The following is a 20,005-nucleotide window of genomic DNA, read 5'->3' on the forward strand; positions in this document are numbered from 1 at the left end:
CCCCTAAGAACGCAAACAGATGCGGCACTTCATCCGGCAGCGGCCGCCGCAGCCTAGGCGGAAGAAAATTGCTCCCGGTACCTATGGCGACGGAGCTGGGTGTCACGTGAGCGAGCACGGCAAGCGAGGGCGCCGGCGTCGGCTTGTTTTGCTACGTGGAAGGTGGCGGCCTTGCGCATGCGAGGTCGAGCCGCTCTGTCCCGAGGGGCTGATGGCTCTATCCGGGTCCGTCGGTTCTCTCTTGGCTGTCGAGGCGCTGCGGGATGCGGGGCGCGGTTTCTGCGGCGGGTGTCTGCAGGGCTGAAGAAGGGAACGAAGCGCGCGCGCTCTCGGGCCTGGCGGGGCTCCGTGCCGTTGAAGGAGATGAGTTGGTTCAACGCTTCGCAGCTCTCGAGCTTTGCCAAGCAGGCTTTGTCGCAAGCGCAGAAGTCGATCGACCGAGTGTTGGACATCCAGGCCGAGGAGGAAGAGGAGGGCGAGGGAGCCGCTGACAGAATCGCACCTCCCAGACTCGGAGAGGCTGGTAAGTGGTTTGGGGAGGGGGAAGGCTGGTGAGTGGGTTTTGGGGGGGGGGGGAGTGGGGCTAGGGGCATCGACAGACCCTTACAGCAGTGCACAGGCAAGCTAGGACTGAGGTAGATAGTACAGGGCTGAAGTCTACTTTTTTTCTGTACACACACAATCGCTCACAGCAACTGTGAGGAGACTATTTTTATTGTGGGGGGCGGGGAGGGGTAGCTCCGGTTCCTCAACTTCCTTCTCTTTTGGGATTTGTGTTATTAAGGATCTGAAGTAAATGCTTATGATTATCCTATATCAGAACATCGTGTAAAATATATATATACACACACATATAGACACACATATACATGTGTATGTATGCTGCTTTTTAACATGTGCACCTTCACCTGTATATGGAAAGAAGTGGCTGCCAAACTAGAGATCTGCGTAAATTTCATGACAACATCTCCATCATGTAGTCACATGTTGTTATTCTAGTACTCCATATGTCTTTTCACTTATTTTCTTTAAAAAAAAACCTGCTTCCATTTTTTTTAAAAAAGAATTTCCAAAAGTAACTTTCTCTAAGATGTAAATGACAAAATATAAAGAACAAATCAGTCTAGCACAATAGTAGAATAAGTCTCAAAACTTTTAGTTAAACACTTCAGGCCTTTGCTTGACTTGGTAGTTGCTTAATGTTCTTATACTTGTATTTCTACCATAATATATATCTTACTTACACTTTTCAATACTCCCTCTTATACTCTTAGCTTTTATTTATTTATATAATGGATCAGGACAAAGAGAGAGAACAGCAGTTCACAGATACTCAGACATTTGAAGAATTTACACTTTTTTGCCTAATTCAGCTGTGTGTTGTGTGCAGTCTCCATATTCTTGGTTGCTCCCTTGGTAAACTTTGATTCTACTTATCAGGGCCATGCCACTGATATAACATCTCATATGTGTTTTTTCCCATCTTGCCCATACATTCTGTGTTATTATCTCCAACATAACTATGGCTTTGTACTTACAGTAACTAACCCCAGGAGAATTCTAGACTAGTTTTTTTCAATTAGTCAGCAATTATGACAGAATGGTTAGAATACTAGCTGTCCATAGATTGAAAAGCTAGAAAAATTTCCAGTTATTATCTAATGATTGGATGTTTTGGAGGTCTTTCCTTCATAGGGTCGCCATAAGTTGGAGGTGACTTGATGGCACATAACACACACACACACCAACTATTACTCTCCAGTCATGTTAATTTATCTTTCGAATTGTGGAGGAAGAATTAGGTGGATAGATAGGCAAGAAGCAAGGAAGGCACAATGACCAGGCAGGTGGACAAAGAAGAGCAAGAGGAAGGAAAGTAGAGATTTCTTCTCCCTCATAAGACGTACAAGTTCCACTCTTTTTATGTAAAATAATATAAAGTGAGTAGTACTCATGCATCGGTGTCTTGACTACTCTTTGATGGAGGCTGGCTTGGATTATTTATTTTCCTACCTCCTTATTATAGGCTTGAGCGTGAAATGTGTAAAAACTTTACATGCTATTAGGTTTCTGTTTCTTGATTGCTTAGTATTCTGAGTGTGTTCTTGAGTACAGAGGTGCTACATGTCAGACTGTATCTCAGAATGGTATGTTGGTATGAGGGAAGCTGACATTTCTGATCTGTGTTGGTTCTTAGTTATCTCACTTGTCAATTGTGCATGGAGGCAGTTTCTACAAGGTTCTGTGATTCCTTCCATAGAAGAGCCTTGAGAGGTACCTCTGTTCTGTTAGAGAAATGGGAATTTACCCAGCTGGCCAAGCTCCCTCAGTTACTTATTCTGGATGAGAAGTTTCTCTATGCCAATAGAAATCAGAACTTCTAACTGCTGCCACCCATAGTGAAGACAGAGATGTATAGATTTATTTGTTAGGAGGCATAAAGGTAAACTTCTGGGTAGGTTATGAAAAGCCCACACAATCTCTCTAATAGAATAATTTAAAAAGTAGTTATTGCATCCTTACTGATCACAAAGAAAAACTAAAATTAAGAAATATTGTGCAAAGGCCAATCCTTAGATTACTAATGACATGGGAAAAATTAAAGGTTCCATATTTGTTTCACATGGCCTCTCTCTTCCCTTCCAACCTGTAAAGAAAAAAGACAGGCCTTTTTTCCCTCTGCTGAGAATCTCTGAGTCTGAGGTCTGATCTCAGACCAAAGAATTCATCTTTTCTTTATCCAGTCAGACCACACCCTTTTACCTGGTATGACAGTTCCTGTTTCCTGGTTTCACAGTATATATGACTGTGACCTATGCTTCAGGAAGGACCCCCTTTTATTTTTAGACCAGTCCATTCTCTCATATGAATGGTAGTTCTTCCTGCCTGAAGACTTGATTGATATATCATTTCACCACTATTTCTTGATAGATATATCATTTCACCACTATTTCTTCATGGTTTTGTAGAGGAATTGCTGAGAAATGGCATGGCTGGTAGGTGGCAATGGAATTGTCAGGGGCTCTATAGTTTTCCTATGCCACTGAGTGCTGGATGTTACACTAGTACAGCTGAATTTTGGGCACAGCTTGCCTAAAAGAAATAGTAAAAAAAAGTTTTTAAAAAGTTGTTGATTGTCTTTTTCTAGGATGACATTCTGTTATTTATCTGTGCATTAATCAAGTCCCAATATACATACTTTTAAACATAAAAAGTATATGTTATCATGCAATGCCTCTTTTTAATTCAGGTAAAGAAAGAAAAGATCATAATTCCTTAATTAATGGCAGACAGATGGTATACATTTGTTCAGAAAAATGTACAATGTATAAAATGGCTATTTACTAAAACCATCAGGCAGCTGACATTAGGTAGCTTTGCCATCACGTTAATTGCATGTTTTGTTTGTAGAAAGATTGCGTAAGATGGAGATTCTATTTCTTGCAGAACTCTACTTTATTTTTGAGATGCAAAAAGTAGTCACATCAACATAGCATCAGGTAGCCTGATCTCATCCCTGCCATTGCTCAAAGCTGTTTTCCGTATCTAGGGGATATTGCAGCATACCAGCTACAATTTGTTTTGTGTACAGGCTGTTTGGATGTGTATTACACAAGTGTAAGAGGGCATACAGCTAACATAGTGTTGTTGGGAAAATATAGTGCTATCAAAGCTGCCAGTCTCTCATTACCTTATATTGGTTTGGTTGGAGAAGCCTTCTGACTTTAAAAGGCATCCTGCTCATCTGTCTGTTTCTCTGAGAGTGCAGTCACTGTAGTGTTGGGCCTTGTTTCTATGCATCAAGAAATGCAAGCAGGGACCTGTGGGAAACTTGCAGGGAAATACCCCATTTCACATCCCTCAGCACCCTCTTCTTCCTCCTCATCTCTCTTTCCCCCAATCCTCCTCCATACTACCTGCTCTGTTGCTGCCATGTCCAGAAAGGAAGGAGGCCTACTGCAGATCTTGAGAATGAGATATATTGATAGCGCCTTACCATGGTGGTAGTGGCAACACCATGAGCATCTGCAGTTTGCTACTTGGATTTTCACCCAAGGACAAGTTGCTTGTCGCAATTTGCAAGGGTGGAATAATTGAGAAATTATTTTGATACAATTTTTAATCTTTGTTTATCATATCACTGCATTCAGATGTCATTCAAGTCTTTAATAAGCTGAAATGTGCACAAACCTGGCTTCATTGCTATGCTTGCATGTGTACCTTGCTTTTCACTTCTCTCCTGTTCCTTTTTGTGAAAAATGTAATGAAGGAATCCTAGTTTAAAACTAATTTAAATTATCCAGTCATTCTCTGATGGAAGAGAGAAACATATGCACAGCATGGAAACTATTCAGGTCTGTGTGCATTCAAGTTTAACACTGGCTTTATGGGATGACTAAATGCAACTTATGTATCAGGCCTAGTCTGCATTGGATATCTGCCATAGGTCAGTCTCAGCACCAATACTATTTTAATGTAGAGAATTAATATCGACACAGATTCATTGCACTTCTGATTGGACAGGCAGCATTTTTAATGTCATAAAATGTAATAGCACAATGGCACAAATCTTTAAGGTGTAACTAAAAATGTTAAATAAGATGACTTAGCTCAGGTATCAAATCTCACAGCTAAGTTGCTCTCTCATAACTACAAATAGGTATCCATAAGAAAGAAAGGAAGCCAGTTATTTAGAAAAGTACACAAACATGCATACAGAGGTATTGCTCACACAAGTAGAATCAGGCTGAGCACATTTTCCTTTCCCATTCCTGCTGCATTCAACCCACTGACTTTACCTTTGATAGGAGAGCGCACCTAGAAGTTGCAGGAAAAGGAATATCACCAAATGATCACTTGATGAATTTATATTTTTGACAGTCAGAAGAGCCCCTCCTGAGTAAGGGACCCAAAGTTTTGAGGAGCACAGTGCAAAAAGATATAAACTTTCATTCCTCTGTTCATTTCCCCCTACCCCAGCCTGTACAGACCTGATGTGTGATAGAAGGACATAAAGCTCAAGACTGAGTAGTGGAGATGGGCATGGAATGAAAAAAAAACCCGAACCGGTCGGTTTGTGGTTTGTTAATTTCCATGGAACACGAAACATGAACTTAACAAACTCACCCGATTTCCGAACTGGTTCGGGGGGGGGGGGGCAGGATGGCCCCCTTCATGCTCAGAGAGCCCAAACTCGCAGGAAGTTTTCAGTGGGCTCTCCTCCAGCCACCAGAAGAGAGAGCCTCCAAAAAGCAGAGGAGAAAAATAAAAGCAAATAAAAATCTTGGTCAAGCAAGAAGACCCCAGTTGTACTCAAATCTCTAAGACTAGGCTGGGTGTGTGTGTGTGTGAAAAGCTAAGATTAGGATGAGGGGGAAGAAAGGAAAAAAACACCCTTTCCCCAAACACCTCCCCAGTCCCCAGTCAGTAAGAAAAACAAGAAAGCAAGAGAAAAGAAAAGAGGCTTTTCAGCCCCTTTTTCCAGCAGCCAGAAGTGCCAATCCCAATCCCAATCCCAACACCACAGCCAGCTACCAAGCTCTCCTCCCTCTCCCACTCTAGAGAAACGGAAACCAGGAACCACACGGCTTCCCCTATTTATGGGCAAAGCCAAGAGGTTGAACAACACAAGAGCACTCTGGTTGGCAGAAAAACCTGGCTAACATGGTTTTGGAAGGAAGAGATTGGTGTTACCATGGCTGCTGAAGGCCCATCTCCTCAGTTGCCTTGGAGATTCTAACCCTCCCTCCCTTTTCCTGGCTGGATAGGCCAGAGTGGGAGCTCTCTAGTTGGCAGGGACAGCTGCCAATCAAGCCTGGAGGCCTCAGTTTGGGGGCAAGCTAAAGACTGCCGCTGTTGCCTGGGCGAGGGAGTGTTTGGCGCCAAAAGTGTCCAAACCTGCAACGGAATGGTAAGAAAAGTTCGTTTGGTTTGGAAAAATGCGGTCCAATGGAACGCATGGTTCTTTGACTATGAACCAGCCATTCCATACGGAATTTTGTTCTGTAGTTAGTTTTGTACCCATCTCTACTGAGTAGTATTGCAGTGTTTGGTGCTGTTCTCATTGTTCTCCAATACAATATGGGCAAATCTAGGCAAAAATGTCTACAAACTGGCTGCTACGAACATAATACTTATTGATTTAAAACTATGTAGGCTCTTATACAGCCTCAGAGAGTACAGCATATGTTTCTTAAATGTTTAGCTTGCTTTCTAAAATTGTAAAATATTATTCAATATATGTAGTTTTTAGGTAACATTACACATGACTTCAGAGTCTCTTTAATTACCTCCAGCCATCACAGGTTTTTGTCAGTAGGTGATAGTTAGAATCAACACTTTTCCAGGGTTCCTTCCTGTTTTTCTGTGCCCTGCAGCTGCTTTGCCTGCACATAAAGAACATAGTTTCAACAAGAAACAAGGGCAGCTGAGATGGAAGGTAAACATCCATGTTGTTAGGTTGCCTAGTGCACTTACAAATGTTTGTAATTAGGATACTGAATGGATTGTGTGATTAGGTAATTCTTGGGTGTAAAATGAGAATAAAAGATCACCCAGATGAATTAGTGGATGACACCTGGGATGCCTTGCAGCATCAAGCCATATACGTGCATGGAGTGTGGCGCTGTGTGATTGACCAAGAGGTTTTTCTCAGAGTTTGTTCTTTGTAAAGAAAAGCAGCCCATAAAATCATTTTTAAGAGGTTAGAGCTTGGATCCTACATACAAGTTCTCTTTGTCTAGATATTCTCTGTTACAGAGATCAGTTCCTTTTCCAATAAAACTTGCATTTGCGCAAGGCCCTTTGAAAACGGTTGATCTTGAGCAAACAGAAGAAGAGGTGCACTCTGAGACTGTCAAGTGCACATGGAATTCGTTCATAGGTGCTTGCATTAAGTTCAGATTTTGTTTTAAATCAGGTTATCTTAAAAAGAGAAACTTCTAATAGCTGCCACCTAAATTTTAAAAAGCCAATCATTTTTTAAAATTGATTTTTATCTACCTGGTCCACTAAGAATGCACTGCTACGTAAAATATTACTGATAACTTGATGGTTGTATAGATCTCTTAGAGTCTGCGTATATGTAAATATTTGTAAGGGTTGTATAATGACTTTGGATATGTATTAAGTTTCCTTTTTCTTCCTTTTGTCAGGAACAAATTTGCTTACAAGTGGCGGATGGGATACCTCTGCCTGGGGATTAAATTCTGATACAGAAACTCAAAATCAGCCAGTATCATCTCCTGCTGCAATCACCAAACCAGTTAGGAGGACTGTGGTAGATGAATCAGATAACTTCTTCAGTGCCTTTCTCTCACCTACGGATGTTCAGAATGTACAGCAAAGTTCAGTAGTGTCTAAGCCCCCCACCAAATCACAATGGCCCAAGGAAGAAGTGAAAAGCACACTACAAGATTCTCTTCATAGTGACTCACTGGAAGCATCTGTGGAAACTGAATCAAAAGACTTCTCTGTAATTGCACTAGTAGAATTGAAAAATGTCAGTGATTCCCAGGAACAGTTAGAAGAAAATAGCTCAGTGCTTGACTCTGAAGGCAAAAATGAAGAAGATGAAACTAAAGTCACTGATCAAGAGGTGCCTGCTGAGAATGTCAGTGTAGCAGAATCTACTGATGTTAAACCAAATTCAGGAAGTGATGGACCTGCACATATGCCTGAAATTCCTGCACAATCTCTGCCTGCAGAGACAAAGAATGCAGGTTTGGAAAGTAAAGAACGCAAAAGCGAGGACAGGCAAAGCAATACACCTTCCCCTCCAGTTAGCACTTTCTCCTCAGGGACATCCACAACTAGCGATATTGAAGTTTTAGATCATGAAAGTGTAATAAGTGAGAGCTCAGTAAGTTCAAGGCAAGAGGCTGCAGATTCAAAAGCTAGTCTTCATCTGATGCAAACGTCCTTTCAGCTTTTATCAGCATCTGCTTGCACAGAATATAATCGTCTCGATGACTTTCAGAAATTGACTGAGAGTTGCTCCTCCTCTGATGCATTTGAAAGGATAGACTCATTTAGTGTGCAGTCCCTAGACAGTCGTAGTGTAAGTGAAATAAACTCAGATGATGAACTAACAGGCCGGGGGTGCCTTTCAGCATCTGTCACCATCAGCCCTCTAACACCAAAAAATGATGCTGTCGACCTTATTCAAAGCGAATCTGATCAAATTGTCAGTGAGACTCTTGCACTACCCCCGGAGGAATCAGAAATGGAGGAAAGTGGACGAAGTGCAACCCCTGTTAACTCTGAACAGCCAGATGTCTTGGTAGTTCCTATACGAACTGTTGAAGAACAGACTCCAAAAGAAGAGGTAGTGGTATTTCGTCATAGTGCTGACAAGTTGTCCAGTGTAGAGTGTGAAAAGGAAGAGCTTTGCAAGGTAACATTAGAATCAGAATTCAAAATAATTTTCTGCTGCTCTTTTGACACTTACAGGCTGCTGAGGTTTGAGGAAGAGGTGCTGCAGTGGCAAGTTGGTTGTAAGCCTGTTTGTATTCTGGAGTCTTTAAATCATACTCTGCTTAGGACTTGTTGATTTGTCATGGTTGCGTAGCTGTCATTGTATAGTTGTATACCATGAATATGTTGAGGATGGCTATAACAAAAGAAGGCTAATCAATTGTACTGTAAAACAGTATCTGCAGCTCTAACCTTTATGCACCCACTCAGTCTGGCTCCTGTTAGAACATGCATAAAGTGTTCTCATTTTGTCCAAGCATACTTAAATTCCAAGCCACATCATCTGTGTTAGAAATCTATTCTGTTGGAAATAAAATGGATATTTATTTTATAGGGGAAGCAGTCAGTTATTATGATGCTTATTTATTTCCTGGAGTATGCTACTCATCTACTGTAGAGTAGACTGAGGATTGGATCCAACACAGTAATTCCATGGGCAGAAGGAGCACAACTTCTGTAGGTTCCCTTGAAATCCTGCTTATGGTCCCCTCTCTCACATAAACAAGAATTTTGGAGAGCATTTTGGGCTGCAGAGGAAAGGGGGAAGTGCAGAAGCCACACTCTGCAGGCACTTGTGGAAACACTGAACTGAATCTACCCTAAAACAAAGGAGGATGCAATAAATTGAGCATCCTTGGGGGAAGTTAAAGATCATCAGCTGTTTAAGATGTCAGATGTTGTTATGTTACTAAGGATAGTAGTTGAGAGCAACTTCAAATTTTTCTTCTGTAATGCTGCCCAGAGACAGCTTACTGTCATTCTCCTAGTCTCTTCACCGTTTATCTGAAATCTTCTTCAGATAATTGATTCGTTGGCAGAGAAGCTGGAGATGAGGGAAAATCGGCTATTAAGTGTCAGTAAAGAGAAGGCATGCCTTGAAGAAGCTTATGATAACCTCAAAGAGTAAGTATCAGTCAACAGCATTCATGCTGAAACTGTCAGTCACGTGACATTACTATGCTCCCATTTGTTCTTTATTGAATAATGCATGCATTTTGTTGCGATGTGTATAATGTAGCTTTTTGTGTATTTAGGCTTAATGGATTATAGCAGCTTATTTCAAAACTTGATAAGGGCTATTGAATTTTAGTAATGTAGTACAGAACTGAATAGAACCAGTCATAATTGTTGAGGTAAATATTTATGCATTATCTGGCAGCAATTATACTTTACTTTTACAAATTGTTATCAGCAGGAATGAAGAACCTCAAACATTTGGGGTCAAATAAATTCACACACAGTTTTCCACTTCCCTATTCATTTCCCTCCAGCTTTGTTTTCAAATCTGTATCTCCAACTCTGTTTCCATAGTCTGTTAATAAAGGGGATGCTTTTACGGAACCTGGTGAGGGTTAGGCTCTGATCTTGGGGAAAGAGCATGATGATGGGGAAGACCAGACTGTGTAAGCTGCTGGGTGGGCCCTACGTAAGGAAATTGTCAGCTTGAAGCCAGGTTTTTAGTAAAGAAAAAATTGCTTAGGCCCCAATTCTTAAACCACCCAACTATATTTAACCTTTTGTGGTGCGTACAGATGGCCAGCCAGTTCGGCCTTCGTGTTGGACTGTTGCAGAAAGATTAAAGTGATTGTCTTCACCCTATAGTATACTTAAGCCGGAAGTTACTCCCCGTAGAGAAAATATACAGTGTCATTGAGCAAGAAGCTTTGGGAGTTGTCTGGAGATTAAACAAAATTAAGACCTGTCTGAGAGGGGATCATTTTTATCTTGAGACAGATCATAGCCTACTCACATTCATTCATAGAATGAAAGCTACCAAATCCAGAATACTGAGATGGCCTCTGTCCTTGCAAGATTTCTCATTTGATATAACTCATATCAGAGGGAGGGATTAAAGCCTTGGCAGATTGCCTTTCTAGGTGTCATAATGACTCTGATTAAAGCTGTGTATGCAGGTTAAGATTCTGATCTATATTCTGAACTTTTAAAAGATGTTTTTATGTAATCATGCATTTATATGATTATTGCTGCTGAACTTTGCTACCGCTATATGTTTTAGGAGCTATTAGGCTTGCAAGCTGCTTTGATGCTAATATATCTTTATTGTCTTTTGATACAAACAAGGTAGAGGTTTGTCTTCCTCTCTTGTTGGGTGTAAGGAAATGGTCAGCCCAAAGCCAGGTTTTTAGTAAAAAAGGCTGAACTCAGGTTCAGAATTGTCAGGCTCTGGCCTAGCTCAAATATGAGGTGGCTGGGCTCATTAATAACACCTCTAGAGCAGTCTCCGAATTCCCCAGGCTCTATGTTCGCTCCCTAGATTTTCACACAGCTGAAAAGCTAACAGCTCAGCCCTGATTGGCCCCTGAGTTGCTGGGTGATGCATTGAATCCTGAAAAAGATGGCTTTTCAGTTCACCCAGTTCAATTCCCATTCTTTTCCTCTCTGAGCTAGCATTCTTCGGTCAGGATCAGACCAGGATGCAAATATGCCAGAGAGAAGCTAAACGCCACATGCTATTTATTATCTCTGCATGTTCCTGTACCGAACCAGCTAGGCATGGGAGAGGGCTCACATTCTAATGGACAGGTGAGATAAGCAACAAATGGATGTCAGGCAGAAATGATTAGGTATGTATCCAAATTCTAGTTTTTTTCTTTTATATACAAATCCTTAATAGGAATAATTCAATATATCAACTACTTATATACATAAGTCCCCAACAACAGTGCATATGAGGCTGCTTATATACAAAACATATTCCGTTCATACATTGAAAATGCCAAAAACCAGAGCTAATACATTCATAGCTCTCTATCAGTTTGTAAACGCCGTTAGTCTCCCAAGATATGGGGGAGGACTCCGGTGTTAATTCCAAACAGCTGACAACGAGCTCCCCCGGCCTCGTATGATTTTGCTCATTTCGAGGGTTCTTCTTCCAGCCAATATTTGTACAATGAATCACAGTGTTTTTTACACCTGGGCATTTCTCATCCAAACGTACGGTGTATTATTGTTACACTCTTGTTGTACTTCCTTGAGCTTGGTGCTCTCTGTGTTTGATGTTTACTTAGGAAGTTTCCCTCTTTGCTTTTGAGAAATGATTAGGTAGCCAGCTCTCAAGTTTTTAGATAGGCAGATTTTATGTAGCAGCAGTAAGGTTTTCTTATTTTAATGTCTGTTGCCTGCGTAAGAGTCCTTTATGCTTTTTGCAAACACTCCTTAAACTAATAAAGTTAATTTTTATTTAAGCTGAATCTGGAATTCATGATTTGGGAATGGGTACACTCCAGAACGAACCTGGAAATTGGAAAGCCAGGGCCTTTGGGAAAGGCAAAGGTTTCGATCTCACAAACAATCAACCACTTGCCTGATTGCTGAAGTGGCTGTGATCAGCACTCAAAATTAGGAGGACGGGAGGCGTCCTTCCCAACACCATGCTGCATGGATGGAGCCAACCAGAGTTCAGAAATGTTTTCAGCACCTTCCACTATTACTAACAGATAAAGAAGAAGGAAAATAAATAAATTTCAATGGTGTCCATATTTTGTGCAAATATGGCTCAAACATAGGCTCCTCTAAGAAAACATTTGCAGGAGAGAAGTGTTCAGATAGATCCTCCTTGCTCCTCTGCTGTTTTGGTCTTTTCAAAAAATGAAGGGTTTGTGTGTGTGATTTGTAAGCATAGTTCCTATTGTCTGAAATGCTGAGAATGTTCATAATTAAAGGAATTCTTTATATTTAGTGAAATCTTCAGAATGAAAGAAGACAGTAGTAGCATTTCATCTCTTAAAGAAGAGTTTGCACAGCGAATAGCGGATGCAGAGAAAAAGGTCCAGTTAGCATGCAAAGAGAGAGATACAGCTAAAAAGGTAATTTCGTCTATGTCTGAATGATATTTCTCCAATATTTACGATGATATGTTGGATCTCTTGGACTCAGATAACGTCTGAAGAAGAAAAACATACAGGAGTCACCACGAAGGAGCAGGAAGCCTGAGCCTAATATAAAAGTGTCTTGTGGCATCTTACAGACTAATAGATTTATCAAAACAAAAAATAGAACAAGCTGTGATAGACTGACTAAATACATTTATAATGTCTCAGTCAAAGCTTATTAACGCAAATATATTATAGAAGACTTAAGTATTTGAAATATTATATCAAGTAGTACATATACATGAAGATATACATAATACATCTTATTTGTGAGGGTATTACGCTTAATGGTACTAGCGCTTTAAGACTTATTGATTACTTACCCTTTATAAAGGTGATTGAAGTGATGTATAACACACGCCTGAAATGGAAGATGGCTGCTGAATGTGAATTATGAATGTGTTTTTAATTTTTATAAGATGTGTATTGTATATTTATGATTGAATGTATATTTGATGAATTTTATAGGATCAAGCTTCATTTATAATAACTGCCTGGATGAAGAATATGATTTGAAACGGGATCATTTGCTGGCTTCCCGTCGCGGTTATTCTCATCAAGAATTGTTACCTCTGGATTACTATAAAAGAGTCTCCTATAATAGATATAGAATTATTCTGATTGAATCACTACTGGATTTATTTGCACCGTCTAAAAATAATTTCAATATATGTAGTACTGTATATTATGGTTACTTGTTAAACAACTTTTGTTAAAGATAGGCACTAGCACTTTGTTATTATGTAGGAATATTCTATGTTTACTTGGCACTTTAACTATGTTTGTTAAAGTGATACTGACTTTTTTGTAAGATGCTTTGCCTTCTATTTGTAACCAAGTTCATGTATATGTACTACTTGATATAAGATTTCCAATACTTAGGTCTTTGGTAATATATTTGCTTTAATAAGCTTTGACTAAGACATCATAAATGTATTTAGTCTATCATGGCTTGTTCTATTTTTTGTTTTGGTTTTTTACCGTGATACTCTCATTTTTTTCTAATAGATTTATCAAGGCATAAGCTTTCATAAACTAGAACCTACTTAGTCGGATATATGTGGTGTTCTCTCACTGGGGACAAACACATGCAAATTGTAAAAAGTGGGACAAAAGGGACAGCAAATATCTGTGACATTTTTTCTCAAAGCTCAGATGTTTACAAACTAGGCATTGTGACTAATCATCAGCATTAACTGGAAAGCTTACTTAAAACCTGTTGTAAGAGACCCTTCATCTCATATTAAATGTAGATGCATCTTGAAGAATACATCTGACAAAGTGGTCATTAGTGCATCTTATGTGACAATAAATCTAGTAGTCTGGTGCAGCAAGTCAAAAAGCCCTGTTGCATCTTAAAAGCTAAGACATTATGCTGACATCGTGCTGTAGGTAGATGGATATTGTCTGTGGAAAATTGGTGTTCTGGAGTAGAAGTTCTCAAACTTTGTCACAGCAAAAAGTTGGGTGGTATTAATCCCTGACTCAATTTACCAGAAGTCACAGTGGCTGAGTGGAAAGGTACATTTCTGCTACATCTCTCCTTGCATGAATGATTATTGTCACCCTTCCAGGAGTGAAAAGAACTATGGAACTAGTTCTGTAAGGCTAAAGAAGCTTTGGCCATAGTTCATCTTGAGTTAGCAGCCTCCCCTCCTCAAGCTGTATGGCAAACTTCTTTTGAAACCAAGAGAGTTTCAAAAGCAGTTTGTGATGTGGCATGGGAGTCGGCTGTATACTGAAGAACAGTTTAAAAATCCAGTGAACTAGTTCAAGCTTGCTACATGAGCCTCAGCATCTTGAGATTCTCACCACATATAAATGGAAGCAGTCCAGAGCCTCTGGGCCAATGTGATATGCCTGTTCTAAGAGGGCATCATGAAGGAGCATTCACTTCAGCTAACAACCACTTGTGCTTCTCTTTGGAGATAAGGGAGGATAAGTAAAAACAATGGGAGAGTGCACTGAATTACTCAGAGAGCATAAGGATTTGGATGTCGATTGACTCCTTTTTTAACCAAAACTTTCTTGTGGCCAAGTCTGAGCTCTTGAAGGGTGAGTTTCACTTTTAAAGATGAATTTATTTCAAATATTCAAAAGATATTGATTATAATCCCCTCCCCCAAGAATTTTAACACTTCTGATTTCTTGGATTTAACATGGAAGCAATCTTCAAGGTTTTCCTACTACATAAAAGATTGCTTGTCTTTGAGGTGAAATGACAGCTGTAATTCTGCTTCCTCCCCAGGTTCAATAAAAATGCATCAAGAGTTGCACAGTTTTGTGTTTTGAGCCTCCTAGAAAGTATGAGATAATAAGCTTTTGAGTGATAGTTGTTTTTTAACAAAGGAAAACATAGTTTGAAATGTAAGTTTTAAAAGTCTTGGTCAAAACTTATAATTCTGAGGTAAATGATTTGGTTCCTTTTTTAGGAAGTAAAGACTCTTAAAGAAGAGCTAGCAACTAGATTGAACAGTAATGAAACTGCTGAGCTACTAAAAGAGAGAGATGAACAAATTAAAGGATTAATGGAAGAAGGTGGGTATGAGGTAACATTCAGTGGGTTGGATCCAACAAATCTTGAGCATAAGGGCACTCATAGAGGGGAATCTTTCTTGCCTTCTCCCTTTCTCTAGTAAACACCTGAGACTTCTGAACAGTTGATGCTGGAAGTTGAGGGCCCGTGTGGACAAAAAAGGCACGTAGATCAAGGGGCTGAAGTGAGGAGGAAGTAATGATGCAAATTGCTCCCGTTTTCTTTGTCCACAGGTGCAGGAGGCACCATTGGCTTGAGTAATGTGGGATCATCTTGTGCAGTTTCATTTCCTCACTTGCAGCTGCTAGATTGTGTAGCTTCTTGGCCACATGGATCCCATGTCTTCCAGCTTTTTGGAGGTCTTGGGGACTACTTGAGGAAGGAGGGGAGGAAAGATTATGGCTGCTAAGTGCCTTCCATTGTCACATCATTTGGATTCTACCCCCAAAACTGATAATAGGAAACTGGCTCTACACATTCCTTCAAATGTCTGCCTGCTTTACATTTATACTGTTGGAAATACAATTTGAATACAACACTAAAGTTAAGGAGAGGAAAAAGTTCTCTTCATGCCAAAATCCTTCATTTTGAAGAAATTATTTTTAAAAAATGACTTTAAGGCATTGTTGTCACTTCTCCAGGAAAAAAAGGTAGAAATAGTTTATAGACCATAAAATAACAAATACCATGGAGCTTTTTAAAAATAACCAATCAAACCAACTAATGTATAATCATTCAGTGCAAAATCATAGTCCTAAGAATCATCATATGAAAAATGATTCCTAATGGAGAGCTCAATTTCCCCCCACCCCCAATCTTGACTGTTTTTAGTTGCATATCTTTCCATAGCAGCCACACAGATGGAAAATGGGAGGAGGTATATTTTTTACTTGAGAATGTCAAGACTGCCTATTCCCTGATTTTATGGCTTTTGAAAAAATAAAGCTAGGTGTGTGCAGCATCCCAGGTATGTGGAACAGCAAGACTGTGGAGCTAAACGAAACAGATATCAGTTGGTGAAGAGTTTTTTTTTGTATGCTTGAAAGACTACAGCTGAAGTATTTTTATTTATTTGAGACTTATTTCCCACCAGCTGCCAATATAGTAATTAAAATAAAAACCACTAAAATAAAACCCAGGACCAGCAGCAATAGAAATCAGAAATTAATATAAAGCATAATTTTAAAAAGCCTTATCATTAGAACCAACAGTCACTAGGTCAAATACAACATAATAGATTTTTTTAAAAAATTATCAGATTAGAGAATACAATTGCCAAAAGGTTTCTAGAAAAGAATGGTCTAGAGGAGAATCCAAAAAGCTAAAACAGAAGGAGCAAAGCAAATCTCTTGAGACAGCGGATATGTAAAGTCTGTGTCCTAATATATAGTATATAATTCTCCAAGAGGTTATAGAGCGTGTAGGGGCATGTCTTGAACTGTTGTAAAGGAGATAATTTTTTTATCCATTGCATACATGTCTTTTATGTAATAATAGCTCTTCTGATACACACACACTTGATCTTAGCCAACAGGCTGAGAAGCGATACATACATTTGCTCAAAAGGAAGACAATCCTGAATGTAAGATGAATCCTTAAAAATATTATACACAAAAAAAAGTTTTATTACTGGACATCTGCAATTTGTATATAAATGTAGGATGACACACACACACCCTTTTAAAGGCATACCTGGAAAAAACTACTCTTGCATTTAAGTAAATACAGTGTATAGAGGCTCTGATTTGAAGGCAATCTTTGAGCTAACACATACACCTCATGTGACATGGAGAAGACCCATACACAGGTAGGCTATTTCTATCCCGTACTGTAATAAAAAGCCCTGTGTGTGCTTCAACATTTGCAGTGCCTTGGGTTGCCTTCTGTTTTTGGTAATCTAGCTGGAATGGAAATACCTCTATGAACAAAAACATATTTTTTTCAGTATCTTGTATACCTTTTACATGGAGATAACTTGAAGGTAAATGCTGTGTATGTCTTGCGTGATCACTCGTACATCAGTCTAGGTACTACTGAAGCTGAAATACCGGGATTTAAGGCACTGTAATTTATTGATTTCCCTGGTAACAAATGAACTTTAAATCCAAGTATTTAGCCAGCCTAGCTTGTGAATTGTAATATAAAAAGTCTTAGGCCTATCATAAGTATGAATTGATGTCAGCTACTCGGATTCATTCTTCTCTTCAGGAGAAAAGCTTTCAAAGCAGCAGTTGCAGAATTCCAACATCATTAAGAAACTGAGAGCAAAAGAGAAAGAAAGAGAAAATACTAATACAAAACAGAGTAAAAAGATCAAGGAATTAGAAGAGGAATTACAACTTCTGAAACAGGTTGGGTGAATTTTTAGTTACCACTTTATAGCCCTTTGGTCTGCAATGTCTCTCTGTGGGTTAATTCACATTAATTTCGTTGCATTTTTAATCAAATTAAGTTAAAATATTGATATCCATGAGGCTTGAGAAAATAGAAATAATGAATAAAATACTATACAGTCAACAGCGACATAAGGCCAGAGTCTATACGTGGCACTTATAGGCCTTTTAGGAAAGGTAGGATTTAATTCTTTACAAAAATCTGTGTAAGTAGAACAGGCTTGCAACTCTTGAGGGAGATCATTCCAAAGCTTTGAATAAATTATACTAAAGGAAGGACTGACTTTTGACCACAGATGTTTTCATGTGACGCACACAGAAGTGGGCCCTCCTTCCCTGTTAGAAGAGAGAGAGCCGCTGGGGTCCTAGTTTATAGATAATTATGGTTGTTGGGGGTTTTCCGGGCTGTATTGCCATGGTCTTGGCATTGTAGTTCCTGACGTTTCGCCAGCAGCTGTGGCTGGCATCTTCAGAGGTGTAGCACCAAAAGACAGAGATCTCTCAGTGTCTCACACTGAGAGATCTCTGTCTTTTGGTGCTACACCTCTGAAGATGCCAGCCACAGCTGCTGGCGAAACGTCAGGAACTACAATGCCAAGACCACGGCAATACAGCCCGGAAAACCCCCAACAACCATCGTTCTCCGGCCGTGAAAGCCTTCGACAATTATAGATAATTGCTTGCATATTGCTGTTTTCTATCTTATTCGTGCAAGCTGGGGACCCCAAATATCTGGCTGGCTTTTCTTCATTGTTTATATGTTGCCCATAATCTATAGCCATATTTTACTCATTGCTAATAATGACTTTCAGAAGACCCAGGTTTTTTGGGTAGAGTTGGATTTTGAATGCTTTGTAAATTGGAAGCTATTTCACACTGATAGATTGCACTACTTTTTGTTGTAAAAGGTATTGGATGGCAAGGAGGAAGTTGAAAAACAGCACCGGGAGAGCATTAAGCAGCTAAATAGTTTAGTTGAACGGCAGGAGAAGGACCTTAGCAGACTCCAGGTGGAACTGGAGGATCTTGAGGAAAGGAACCGAAGTGTCCAAGCAGCCCTTGATAATGCATATAGGTAATGATACCTCTATAACAATAGATAAGTTCTGATATTTTCACTCTTAGTTAAAATCATACCTTAAATGTATCTAGTATTATATTGTGAACTGTATTTACTGATGGATTCTAAAATATATAAATGTTTTTATGTTCTCAAATCATAATTTTTCAGAGATCTTGCAGATCTTCACAAAGCTAATGCTACAAAGGACAGTGAAGCACAAGAAGCAGCATTAAGTCATGAAAGGAAAGCTAAGGAGGAGCTTGCCTTAGCTTTAGAGAAAGCCCAAGAGGAAGCTCATCAGCAACAAGAAGCTTTAGCAATTCAGGTTGGGTGTATGACTTACGTACAAAATGTGCTGGGCTCTCCTCCCTCACAGGTTTTTAAGACGAGGCTAGATGGCCTCCGTCCTGACAGCAATGCTGGTTCTGTGGCCCAATAAGAATTTAGGTGGATCGGGGGAGAGAGGGCATGAAGGGATGAGCTGGTGCTGGGCTCTTGTGGCCCATTCTTTATATGCCTAGGGTCATGCTGATCACCACTTTGGGGTCAGGAAGGAATTTTCCTCCAGGCCAGATTGGCTGGGGGTCTTGGAGGCTTTGGGTTGCCTTCCAGGTCTGTGTTTCTTTGTCATGTATTAACTAATGTTTTAGTCCTGAACTACAGCAGGTACATCATTTGTTTATTTACTTAATTTATAATCTGCCTCTCACTGAGAATAAAAGCAAAATACAACTAAAAACAATCAAGTAAGAATAGAGCAATATGTAGAACCAACAAAATTAGAGAAGACACTAATACAGATGATAAAGCATTATTACAAAATTGGAGAATGGTGTAGCAAAAGATTATATTACTTACTACAGTAATACAGATGGGTTTAAGCTTCATTATGAAAGGGGAAATCACAGTTAGCAGTGTTTCCAAAATTATTTTAAAAATATTTAGAGATCTGATTAAGCACATACCTGGCATCATCATTTACAAGCTGGGATTGAGGAAAGGCATATTTTTTAAATTGCACAGAATTAGGGCTGTCTGTTCCATGTGTAACGGTTATAGCTGTTTAAGTGCAAACTGGAGTTTCAGTATATCACTGATACATTAATGAAAGGCCAAAAGAACAATGGCTTTGTGTGTTTAGCGCAATATGTTGTATCATCATTCTTATTTTCATAGGTGACAGATTTAAGACTGGCCCTGCAGCGTGCAGAACAGCAAACAGCTAGAAAGGAAGATTATTTGCTCCAAGAAATTGGTGAACTGCAACAGGTATATTAGCAGTTACTTCTGTATGATGTTAAACTGTCTGTAGACTCTTTAAAACCCTAAAACTTTTAATATTCACAAAGATTTGATTTTTTTTTCTTCCATCAAGGTAAAACAGGCAGGAATGATTTTTAAAAGTTTGTTAGGTTTTTAAATGAATAGGGTTGTAGTGTCTGGAGGCTACAGTTACTAGTTTTAAGCTGGTCAGAGAGCTATTTGTATATTCCCTTGCACACACTCATGCATTTAGTCAAATAACTCTGACATCGTTCCCCCCCGTCATTGGGACTTGTACCAATCAGTTTTTCAGAAGAAGCTTGCTACTCTTAGTGGAAAAGGGAACAGATTGCACCACTCATCTGAGGCTTCTTATCTATGT

At 39.5% G+C, this 20,005-nt stretch overlaps 1 protein-coding gene across 1 annotated transcript in view; it reads left to right on the plus strand.

Annotated features, from left to right (window-relative positions):
- Nucleotides 1-176: 176 nt before the first annotated feature.
- The window catches only part of TMF1 (TATA element modulatory factor 1), a 32,775-nt gene continuing 12,946 nt past the window's right edge, over nucleotides 177-20,005 (plus strand). The window contains exons 1-9 of the mRNA XM_054976823.1: nucleotides 177-523; nucleotides 7,155-8,395; nucleotides 9,275-9,378; nucleotides 12,176-12,302; nucleotides 14,801-14,906; nucleotides 17,113-17,255; nucleotides 18,206-18,372; nucleotides 18,529-18,685; nucleotides 19,537-19,629. Of these exons, the coding sequence (XP_054832798.1) occupies nucleotides 178-523; nucleotides 7,155-8,395; nucleotides 9,275-9,378; nucleotides 12,176-12,302; nucleotides 14,801-14,906; nucleotides 17,113-17,255; nucleotides 18,206-18,372; nucleotides 18,529-18,685; nucleotides 19,537-19,629 (2,484 nt within the window). The 5' untranslated portion in view covers nucleotide 177. The remainder of the gene's footprint in view (nucleotides 524-7,154; nucleotides 8,396-9,274; nucleotides 9,379-12,175; nucleotides 12,303-14,800; nucleotides 14,907-17,112; nucleotides 17,256-18,205; nucleotides 18,373-18,528; nucleotides 18,686-19,536; nucleotides 19,630-20,005) is intronic.

This window comes from Eublepharis macularius, chromosome 4 (assembly GCF_028583425.1).
Source record: "Eublepharis macularius isolate TG4126 chromosome 4, MPM_Emac_v1.0, whole genome shotgun sequence".
NCBI classification, from domain to species: domain Eukaryota; kingdom Metazoa; phylum Chordata; class Lepidosauria; order Squamata; family Eublepharidae; genus Eublepharis; species Eublepharis macularius.